Source organism: Cyprinodon tularosa, unplaced genomic scaffold, assembly GCF_016077235.1.
Source record: "Cyprinodon tularosa strain WSP-4 unplaced genomic scaffold, ASM1607723v1 ctg433, whole genome shotgun sequence".
Lineage (NCBI taxonomy): Eukaryota > Metazoa > Chordata > Actinopteri > Cyprinodontiformes > Cyprinodontidae > Cyprinodon > Cyprinodon tularosa.
Genome location: NW_024039156.1, coordinates 887,742 through 900,000, shown reverse-complemented (window position 1 = coordinate 900,000; position 12,259 = coordinate 887,742). Strand labels below are relative to the sequence as shown.

Sequence of the window (12,259 nt, the reverse complement as noted above, 5' to 3'; positions counted from 1 at the left end):
TGGGCGGCTGGGTTGAGCCTGAGATCCCTTTATTCAGTTGCTGCAGATATGAGCCACTCTGATGCACACAGAAAAACTTTTCTAATCTGGTCATATTATATCAATATGTACCTGAGCTACATAATTCAGGGTATCTGGGGACTCTAATCTTCATCATGGTACTGTAGTACTGTATGGGAGTATCAGAGTAATCTTACTTACAGTAACAGATTACTGCAATTTGTTAATAATCTGAATATTTGAGGACTCTTCCTTGACACCCTGCAGACTTCCTGCCCAACTGTTTCTGCCTCTTACAGGAATGCAGTGAATGATGAGAGAAAGCCCGAAGATGCCATCAGCCGTCTGATTGGCCAGTTCCCTTGAGCCCTGCCCTATAAGGAAAGGAGCCGAGGAGAAAGCGACGAGGATGAGGAGGAGGAGGCCCCGGCCTTGTTTGGATGGTGGACGGATAGAGGAGGTAGAGACTTGATAAACTGGAAGGCAGCTCCTCAGACTCTCACTTCTGTCCTGCTCCCACTCCCACATCATCCCAGCAGGTCCTGCACTGCCACGGTAAGACTTCCTAATGCACTCCTCAGGGATCAGGGATCTTTCCTAGAAGGATCTGCCTTTGCATCTCCTATCACCTCTATTCCTTTCTACATTAACTATATCTCTTTAACCTACATTTACATCTCTCCTCTCTTTTTTAATCTACCGAGTTTCTTCCTCCTCCCAGTGATCAAACTTATCCAAGTTTCTCTTTTATGCTGCATCTTTTGTTAAAGCAACTCTTTTTCTTCCGTTTTTACCTGCATGCCTTCTGCAGTCAGCAAAAGGAGGTTTCCCCTATTTGAAACCTCCTTACCTCCTGTCAGAATAATCCATCCACCCACTCACCACCTGTGTTCTCCTACTTTGATTCTCCTGCTTTCTCCTGCAGAGGGAGGATCGTGTTCTCTGTTCTTAAAGTTTTTACCCATGAAACACCTTCTAACCTCGTTTGGATCACCTGAAAACTCTCAGGCTGTTTCTCCTTCATGTCTGTGTCCTGAACTCTAACTGACCATCACCTGATTTCTGCAGATGTTCAGATCCAGTTTGAATCGTCCTTCACTGTAAATTGTTTTTATTTACCATTTGATAGTCTCTATCAGGAGAGACTGAAGTGTATTAAACTGCTATTCCATATAAAAAAAACTTTATTTATGCATAAAAAATGTCCTTTAAATCTGAATTAAGACTAAACAATAATCATCATGTTTAAACTTTGAAACTGTCTTTGGTTATGATGCCCCCAGCAGAGGGCAGCTCTGGAACCCTCCCCACAGGACTGGGTCCAGGTGATTCGTTTGCACAGAGAAACAACAAACAGTAAAAATGTTAAACTAGAACTAAATAAAGAGAAGAAATGTTCTGCCGAGATCTGGCAGAGCGGCTAAATCTTTTAGTCAGAATCAAACATTTTTGTTCTAGTTACAATCAATATGAATGTTTTATTACCATGTCTGTATGAAATGTTAGGAGGTCAGAGGTCATCAGTGGACGTTTAATTCCTGCAGCATTATTCCTAACTCTTGTTTCCATTAAAGTATTTGGTGAATAATCTCTCCAACCGCTATCATGGCTTCTGATTGGCTCCACACTGAACCTATAGGAGAGCTGGATAAGGACCAGGTCCAATATCCGGATTTGGTTAACATGGCTTTAAAGAACGATACGAGAACATTTACTGAGGCTGGTTCTGAAACAGCTTTCAAACCCCCACCATCTTCAGGTGTCTGTTTCCAGGAAATAGTAATTAAGCATCAGGAAGTCAATAAAATAAACTTTTTAAGCAATTTCCAATTATTTAGAGGAACTTTCATAATTCCCTTTCAGAAGGAGCTGCAACCAGAACTTTTGATTCTGGACCAGGACTTTGGGATCACCATATTGTTTAACAAACAGTTTAATATTTACAGAGAGATTTCCATATGTTCTGACAAATGAAGCTAAAGTTTTTACTTCAGCTTTTATGTCTGTGTAAACTAAAGTTTAATACTTTATATATTATTTTTGCTTCTGATGGTTTGAGCTCAAAGTGAATCTTAATTTGATGTGTAATAAGAGGAAACAAATGTGCTGCTTGCTTAGTTAAAGCAGCCTCTGTCATCGCTGCAAGCTAACTAAACCTAAACCTCAGCATGAAGCTACGCTCAAGCAGGAGCTTCCTCTCCTTTTCCAGATGTACAAAGTCCTCATTCATTTCTAATGTTATCAGTGTTTGTTTTGTATCTGTTCTTAGTGTAGTTCAGTACACTATGGCAACAGATTCCCGACAAATATTTTAATGCAACAAAACATCTAATATATGAAGTGAAATATATATATATTCAATTTATTTCACTCATAGACAGATATAAAGTCCCATAGACAATCCATGTTAATTCAAAAGTAATGCATTGAAGCTCAGTTTATTATTTTAGTTGGTGACGTTTGAAGGAAACAGCCAAAAGCATGGAATCACTGATTTTCCAGCAATTAATCTTGGATAAGCTGCTGTCGCTAACTCTGCAGTACTCCCTCATTCTTAGCACGCAGTAGTGTAAAGCTAAACATCCCCTTAACAGGAAGAAAACCTCCAGCAAACCAGGATCAGTGTCGACTGGAGGGGGTGGGGTTGGAAACATGGAGATAGATGGAGAGACACAGAAAGGGATCCGTTTGTCCCAAAGCATCTTCTGCAAGAGAAGGTGATGCTCCATATCCTGTGATGTTCTCCTAGGTTAAATCGCTGTAACATGAGGAGAAGCAGCTGCTGCAGAAACAGTTTAAATGGATAAGAAAGCAGGGGCTGCCAATGCGGAGCTGAGGGCAAAGTTAGCCCTCAAAGGCCCATCCTGCAGCCAGAAACAGCAAATACTCAGTTCCCAGAGTTCATGACTAAATATGGAGCAAAGTGCTGTAGAGGGAGAGGAAGATGAGGAGAGATGAGAAAGGACAGATGGAGTGGAGCGCGGCTGGGCGAGGCAGAGCAAACAGGGGGAGAGAGAGAGAGAGCATACCAAACACAGGCCGGACTCCGCTCATGACCGAAATAGGAAGTTTTCTCTGAGTTAAAGGTCATGTGACCACCTCCCAGCTCCAGTTTTGGTGATGCCGCAGAGCTTTGGTGGGCTTCATTCAGATTTTCTTCCTGCTTTATTTTTGATGTAAAAATGGAATTTTATAATAAATTAGCTTCAGTTTCTCTTTGTTGACTCGTTCTTACTGTTTCAGACTGAGCAACGTTCCTCCTCCTCCTCCTGGTTTCACTCTAATGATAGAAACTCAAGCTTTAGTGCAGAATCCAAAGAAAACTCTACATCAGCTGACTGTATTTAACAACCATCATTACAGAGCAGTGATATTTTACAGGAAAACTACTGTTGATAATAGATTGACAATGATTTAAAATTATTTTTAGAAATGTAAAGTTTAATTCTAAATTATTTATGCAATGAAATTTAAACAAATGCCAATGTGCTTTAATGTAGCAGCTGTGAGTTTGATAACAATTTTTGCTTAGCTTTAGTTTTTAACATTTGCTTTATCTCAACATTTCTAAATAAATTTGAAATCATTTGAAAGGTTGTTGATAATTTTTTTTTTTTTTTATTTTGCTTAATTTAAGTAAAGGCTGGACTGTACATCTGGTAACCAATCACATCTCCTCTCTTCATCAGTGCTAGTCGCTCTTGTAGGTCTGCAGCTTGTCCACAGCGCCCCCTGCAGTCATGTGTGATGATGAGGAGAGCACTGCTCTGGTGTGTGATAACGGATCCGGTCTATGCAAGGCCGGGTTCGCTGGAGATGACGCTCCCAGGGCCGTCTTCCCCTCCATCGTCGGCCGGCCCAGGCACCAGGTGACTTCTGATTGGTCCAACCTCACACCCATCCTCAACAGTGAGACAGGTGTGAACTGATTGTGTGTGTGTGTGTTTTAGGGAGTGATGGTGGGAATGGGGCAGAAGGACAGCTACGTGGGAGACGAGGCTCAGAGCAAGAGAGGAATCCTCACCCTGAAGTATCCCATTGAACATGGGATCATCACCAACTGGGATGACATGGAGAAGGTCTGATATACACATAAACACACACATACACGCCTCCACACCTATGAAACCTCCTCAACTTCTCCTCCTCTCTGATTGGTCAGATCTGGCATCACTCTTTCTACAATGAGCTGCGAGTAGCTCCAGAAGAACATCCCACTCTGCTGACCGAGGCTCCTCTCAACCCTAAGGCCAACCGAGAGAAAATGACTCAGGTAGGGGAACACTGAGTACAACCGGCTTCTCTGGTTCTGGGTATTGCAGAGGTTTGCAGGAGGTTCCAGTGGATCTGTCCACAGTCCTGTAGAAGGACTGAGTCCAGCAGGACGTTCCTTTAGAGGCTGGAGTGGTCTGTAGACATTTTGAATTGAGAAAGCTCCCTGGATGGGAAGTGAAATGTCTTCAAACTTGGAAAGCAAAGTCCAGTGGTTTGTTTTTAATTTTTTTTTTACTTTTTTGTAAAGTCTGCAGCTGATGTGCTGATACAACCTAAACCAACAATCTATGAAGAGTTGATCACGAGTTCCTGAGGAGGGACCTGCTCCTAGAAACAACTGAGGGTACACGGACTGACGGGGGGGGGAGTTTGGTAGTCCTGGCCATAGAGCGTCCACTAAGTTGCAGAAGGATGAATCTTCTGCAGCAGGATGTTTTCTCCAGTTCATGAAGCACCTAAGTTTGAATTTTTAGAATAGAATAGAAAACCCCTTTATTGTGGGAAATTGTGCTGTTAACAGCAGTTAACAGCACAATTATAGTAGTAGAAGTGGTCACACAATGTGCACCATAGAAAAGTTTCTTAAAATAACAGATAGGAAAATAAAACTAATAAAATACTGTACTGTACAGTGTTCTACAATATAATACTCTGTATCTGGAGAATAAAGATTAATAACAGCTGCGGATATTTTTACTGTTATGGATATGTGAGAAACAGCAGCAACACCAGAGATGTGCAAAATGACAGCAGCATGTTATTTAACTGGCGAAAATCAACATGAATGTAATAACTTATTTAGGTTATTGGGAACAGTGATGGTTATAAAGTCTTACACCTGCCGGGAGTAGAAGCTCCTTTTACCGAACAGAGGATGATACTTATTGAAACGTGTTTGTTCAAAATGTCCTTAAATACCAGCAGGTTGTTCCTCTGCAGTCAGAACAGGAGGTGGAAACTTCCTGGACTGTGAGACCAGATCATAGCTTTAATCATGGGAACCCATGATGATGATTTTCTCATCATCCTTTAAGGGTTCTGTTGTCTTTCTGCTCTGCAGAGGTGAATTATGAGAATCCATTCCAACTTTTCTCCAAGGAACTTCGTTTTATATAAATTCAATATCTCCTTAAGTTAAAAAAGCTTTTCCAATGTTTGATACTTTCTCAGATGACTTAGCAGCTTGTTTAGAATAATCATCTATGTTTTAGTCAAAGTCTTACTGGAATATGTTCATTTGAATTCGGATGAGATAAAGATAAAGTTAAGGGATAAAAAGTGTTCTGTATGGTTCTGATGTACGTTAATGTCTATTTTCAGATCATGTTTGAGACTTTTAATGTTCCCGCCATGTACGTGGCCATCCAGGCAGTGCTGTCGCTGTACGCTTCCGGACGCACCACAGGTTGGACCTCACACTCTTTCACCTTTTCACGTACAGCCCGTTAGATTGTCTATAAGACTAAATGATTAACCTCCATTAGACATGTTTGTATTGGAGCAGACGTTTGAACCAGCCTCCTCTCTCTCTTCAGGTATAGTCTTGGACTCAGGTGATGGCGTCACCCACAACGTGCCAATTTATGAGGGGTATGCTCTCCCACATGCCATCATGAGGTTGGACCTGGCGGGCCGCGACCTGACAGACTACCTCATGAAGATCCTAACTGAGCGAGGCTACAGCTTTGTCACCACAGGTAAGACTGACACACCTGGACTTTCCACTGGGATGATCCCCCATCACGCTGACCCGTCTGACCCTCTGTCCTGCAGCGGAGAGGGAAATCGTTCGTGACATTAAGGAGAAGTTGTGTTACGTAGCTTTGGACTTTGAGAACGAGATGGCCACAGCAGCTACTTCTTCTTCTCTGGAGAAAAGCTATGAGCTTCCTGACGGTCAGGTGATCACCATCGGCAATGAGAGGTTCCGCTGCCCAGAGACGCTCTTCCAGCCCTCCTTCATTGGTCAGTCAGCTCACCACATGTTTTCCTTCTCTATGCTCTTTAACACACAGCCCATAAAAGATGGTTCAGCTGCTTTGCTTAATAGACATAGATATTAATACTGTCATTTTCCTGCAGGTATGGAGTCGGCTGGAATCCATGAGACAACCTACAACAGCATCATGAAGTGCGACATTGACATCCGTAAAGACTTGTATGCCAACAACGTGCTGTCAGGAGGAACCACCATGTACCCGGGGATAGCTGATCGGATGCAGAAGGAGATCACAGCGCTGGCTCCCAGTACCATGAAGATCAAGGTCGGCTCTGAGTTTGGTTTCCAGGATGAGTTCAAGCTCTTCACTGAGGAACAATTAGGATAGATTTGATCTTTTAATCCCTTTTAACCACAGCCAGTGTGTGCAGCATTGAAAAGGCTTAAAGTTGTGATTCCCAAACATTTCAGGCTGTGACCTAAAAAATAAGAATATACCAAACTGGGCACCCAGTAAAATACATATCATTACTTTATATCTATTTATTATAGACAGTAAAGATAATTATATATTTCTTAAATATTCAATTTATCGACCCATGCTGATTATTTTAATATTAGTCAAAAGATCCCTGATATGTGCTGCCAATATTTTTGAAATGATTTATGGAGCCAATTTTGCTTCGTCGCCATTTACATGATAAAAATGACACAATGATAACGAATGTTACTCATGTTTTCATTTGAAATAAAAAAAGAAACTTTAACAAATCAAAGAAAACATTTAAAATGGATAGCAAATGGAGGGGAGCGGCAATGCAAACGCTTCAAGGAGATCTTAAGGCATGGCTGCTGGAGCGACCCACACATGTATCAGTCAATATATGTAGTCCATGTATCAGTCTCTCTTACACATGTATCCATTTCTGAAAAACACTAATATTTATGAATTTCATTACATATATTTTGGGCCAGGCTGCTTTCTGTGTGGAGTTTGCATGTTCTCCCTGTGCATGTGTGGGTTATTTCCGGGTACTCCGGCTTCCCCCAACAGTCCAAAAATGTTATTGGCTTCTCTAAATTCTCCTTAGGTGTGAGTTTTTGTGTGAATGGTTGTGTGTCTCTGTGTTGCCCTCCGTTGGACAGGCAACCCGTCCAGGGTGGACCCCGCCTCTCGCCTGTAGACAGCTGGAGATAGGCACCAGCACCCCTCACGACCCCAACTGATAAACGTGAAGGAAAATGTATGGATGGATATTTCGGGCCACCATATACTTCAAGGATCACATCACAATGATTGTGAAAAAATTTGCGACCCCCACATTTGACATCTCCTGACCCCACCAGAGAACCACGACCCCCCATTGAGGAACCTCTGGTTTAAAGGGCTTCTTAAGAAAGAGAAGAACCCAAAGAATGCAAACCTGTTGATCTGTACCATACCATACCAACTTTATTTATGAAGCACTTTATACACCGGACAGGACCAAAGTGCTGTACACAATCATAAAATACAATAAAATTATAAAATAGAGAAAAAACGAGTGTAAAATACATATTAGTATACAAAGAGAATAAAACAAAGTAAAACCTCTCAAATTGTGCCAAAAGCCAAGGAAAAAAGATGAGTCTTAAGAAGGGACTTAAAAACAGCAAGAGAAGAGGCCTGTCTTATGCTCAGAGGCAGATCATTCCACAGCTTAGGAGCTGCCACAGAAAAAGCACGGTCTCCTCTGAGCTTGCATTTTGTCTTTGGGACCCTCAGAAGCAACTGATCAGCTGACCTGAGGGAACGGGAGGGTGTATAAGAATGTAGCAGCTTAGACAGATAAGGAGGGGCAAGGCCATTAAGAGTTTTAAAAACAAATAAAAGAATTTTAAAATGAATCCTAAAATGTACTGGCAGCCAGTGTAAGGAAGCTAAAACAGGGGAAATGTGGTTGAATTTTCGTGTACCTGTTAAAAGACGTGCAGCAGCATTTTGAACCCTCTGAAGATGAGAAATATACAAGTCACCGACCCCTGTATAAAGTGAGTTACAGTAATCCAGCCATGTGGTCACAAATGCATGGATCACTGTTTCGAAATGCTGTCTGGAAAGAATGGGTTTTACTTTTGCTAGCTGCCTTAAGTGGAAAAAGCTGGACTTTATAACGGCTCTGATGTGCGCTTCCATTTTAAGACCAGCATCCATCTTAACCCCTAAATTAGTAATAACCGGCTTAACGTACTGAGCCAAGGAGCCAAGACTGGTCACGGAATCAGCAGTGGATCTGCCAAAGATCATTACGTCCGTCTTGTCCTCATTGAGTTCTGTACATGTAAATAAAATGTTTTTTTTGTTCTAGTAACAGAAACAAACTTTTAAGATATAACTTCAGGTGATCCAAACTTGTCGTTTCAATGATTTAACATCTAACCCTCACCCCCTCCCCCCTCTCAGATCATCGCTCCTCCAGAGAGGAAGTACTCGGTGTGGATCGGTGGCTCCATCCTGGCCTCACTCTCCACCTTCCAACAGATGTGGATCAGTAAGCAGGAGTATGACGAGGCAGGACCCTCCATCGTCCACCGCAAGTGCTTCTAAAGAACCCCACCTGTCTCCGGGTCTATGTGCTCTGCAGCCTCCCCTCCGTTTCGGGCTTCAGCACCGCCTTTGTTTTAACCTCACTGAGCACCAGCTACCAGACCCCAGGTCAGCCCTCCACCACCCAGCCACAGGACTTCCTGTGATAAAGAGGTAGAAAGATGCTGAACGCTCCTGGCTGGATCAGCAGTTACAAGGGAAGTGATGTTGTCTTTAATGCTGGACTTATTTGGTCATATTAATGAATCAACCCCCTTATTTTCACCTTCAAACTGTGAATCTGCAGCTATGTCCTCCCCCTGTAGCACAGACCCTCACACCAATCATGGCCTACCCCTTCCTCCCCCCCTCTTCCTCCATGTTGGTTCTGATCTTCTTTCAGAATAAAGCTTGAATGTTGCTGGGGAGCAGAGCACACTTGCATTGCATTGCGATGATGTCACAGCGTGATCAGGAGGCTCCGCCTCATAGACGGTGTGTAAACATGACCATCCAGAAAGAAATAAAGAGCTCCAATAAAACACAAACAGGTGTGTTTTTTGTCTCTTTCGTGTAACCATTATTCATCTTGGTTGTCATAGAAACTATTTTGGAAGTCTTCAATCTTAAAGAGCCTTTACATCATGAACGGTAATATAATGCTGGGACCAGTTCAGATGTGTGGGCAACATCAGATCTAAGCCACCCTGATAAATCTTTTTACAAAACATTAATAAATCATTTATTTGCATATTCATTTTACAATTATAGCTAGGTTGACTAAAATGCTTTACAGCAAGTAAGACATAACAAAAAAAAGGAATAAAAGAGCATAAAGATTTAAAAAAAAAATCATGTTTTAAAAAAACTAATCAAAGAATAATGATCTGAAACAGAAAATTTGGCAGGGAGTAAAAAGCTGAAGCTTTAGATTTTAATTTAGTCTTTCTTTACCTGCTTTAAATGTCTAACAAATACTTATTAATACTAAAGCAACATTGTTTAGAATTTGTACAACTAGATGACTATTAGCTGTGCTGCTTCCATCAACACCCTTGTTTATAGATGTTGGAGCTCGACTTGTTTTCCAGTGTGGTCCTGTTTCTCTGACTGTGACTGGCTGGATGTGCTCTCTTCATCCTCTGACATGGGAGCTGGCTCAGAGCTCGTCTGCCTGGCTGTGTGTTTCCTGGACGGGGCCGCCTTTTACAGCTGCTTTTTGTGTCTCTGCTTCTGTCTCCTTGAACCCCAGTGGGCCTCAGCAGATGGCCGCTCACACTGAGCCTGGTTCTGCTGGAGGTTTCTTCCTGTTAAAAGGGAGTTTTCCTCTCCACTGTCGCTACAAGCATGCTTAGTGTGAGGGATTGCATTTGAGTCAATCAACTGGTTTCCCTTAGATAGAAAACTTTGAATCAATTTGACTGGACGGTCTGGTTGAACTGTAAAGTGCCTTGAGATGATGTGTTGTGAATTGGCGCTATAGAAATAAACTGAATTGAATTTAACTACTTTAGTCTAAATTGGTATGACATGAGTTCAATAAGGAACTCATTTCAAAGCTAAAAACTTTTGTGCACAGCTTGTAGAGCTTCATAAATTCTGAAATTTATAATTTTAGATATATTCATATCAGGATTATAGACAATAATCAAACTCATAAAAGATCTGATTCATTTTGAATACCATCATATATGATATTCATCAAATCAATACAATACTAGAAAAGCATTTTCTGCCATATTGTGACCTACACCTATAGATAAAACTCGCAGATGATCTAGACCATCACCATTTTTAATGAACCTGGTAATAATTTCCTTAAAATCCTTTCATAAGTTTATAAATAAGGCCCAGCGTGCATCTGTCAGCCTCTGGTGTTTGTTCTGCTCTCACCTTCTTCATTCACTCTGTTTTCTTCTTTGATCAGCAGATCCAGACTCACCTTTCCTGTGTTTTTGTCTCAGCATAATACTTCTGGACTTATTTAAGTCTGATGCTGAAGCTGTCAAAAGTCACTGCTGCCACCCTCTGGTTTAGGTGGGAACTGGTTGTTTCACCAAGTAATGTTAAAGAATCCTTAAAAAAAAAAATCTGCATCCAGATTATGATGTGGATCATCATCAAAAGTTAATGGATTGTTCCTTGGACACAAATAAATTCATTCTTGGTTAAAAGCTAAGGAGAACACTTTTTTCTTCTTCTATTTTAATGAGTTGGTCTGATCGGCATAAGGGCGTGCACCTGGTAGGGGGGGATCTCATGCCAATTCCGCCCTACATGGCAAAGCAACCTTGGGCAGCTGCCCAGGTTGCTGATATCAGAAACCGCAACTGCCTGCAACTGAAGGGTGATCTGTTGAAACTCCAGCTTTCAGTGTTGTTTTGTACTTGAGCAAGACACTTTACCTGCATTGCCTGCTGATGGTGGTCAGAGGGCCCGGTGTCACTGTCTTAAAGCACCCTTAATTCTATCTTTCAGAAAATTGAGAATGAAATGAGGTTTTCAGCATGTATTTTCCCATTCAAATCTTTATTAAAAATAAAACAATAGAACCATGTGCAACTTGAGCTTTCAAATTAAAGCTCAGAGATGTACTTCAAATGAAAATGGAAAGTCTGTCACAGTTCAGTTCTTTACAGAGCACAGCTTGTAAATACAAAGTGGGCTGAAAAAAATATCAAATTTCCCTCATGTCTCACCTCTAACGTCATGTTCATCAACAAATGCAGACACAAATACATCCCAAAGAGATGTAGCACATGTTTAACTAGATGAAGCATGTGAAATCAGAAGCTTCGACAAGGATGAGCAGCAGTTTGCGTTCATCATAAATTATTCAGTTTAAAAACAGCGTTCAGACTCACTATGACACAGCTGATGAGTTTTAGCGCTGCAGCTACTGAAGCTCTGCATTTTTCAAATTCTGAATACACCTCACTCTGATTTACAACTCCAATGACAACTGACCAATCAGCACACAAAAACAGGAGTACATTTTTGTTTTTAAACATCAAGTGAGGAAAGATCAGTTAGAAACAGGCAGAGGAATCTGCTCACATCCTGAAAGCACAGCTGCACGACTCCATGTTTAAAACTTTAAACACAAATGAAACATTCAGGTCAGGGAAACAGAGCAAGACTCCATAGTTAGATCACCTTTCTTCATCAAAGCTGTTCTCCCTTTAAATAATAATGTAAATTTCTTCTATTTTTTCTATTTAAAAAAAGGCTCTCCATCACAACCTGCTGGTGAGATTAGAGTATTTTCTACATGAAAGAACCAGATGCGGGGGAATGCATGGATGAATAAGAAAATAACGGTTAAACATGATCAGGTAAATATGATTCAGCAGGTTTAACAAACTTAGTGTGATTCCAAGATGAGGAGAAGTCATAAAGTTGGCCTCTATAATGTTCATGGAAGGTTCTGCTCCATTTAGTTAAAGCGTTTACATGCGATGCTGTTTTAATAGTCTGGT

General features: G+C 41.3%; 1 protein-coding gene across 1 annotated transcript; it reads left to right on the top strand.

Annotated features, from left to right (window-relative positions):
* The first annotated feature begins 411 nt into the window (after positions 1–411).
* Positions 412–9,330, top strand: acta2 (actin alpha 2, smooth muscle). The gene is made up of 9 exons (XM_038299709.1): positions 412–555; positions 3,690–3,869; positions 3,951–4,079; positions 4,163–4,273; positions 5,596–5,680; positions 5,811–5,972; positions 6,049–6,240; positions 6,358–6,539; positions 8,658–9,330. Exons 2-9 carry the CDS (start codon positions 3,741–3,743, stop codon positions 8,799–8,801), a joined length of 1,134 nt encoding a protein of 377 aa, XP_038155637.1. The 5' UTR covers positions 412–555; positions 3,690–3,740; the 3' UTR covers positions 8,802–9,330.
* Positions 9,331–12,259: the final 2,929 nt, after the last annotated feature.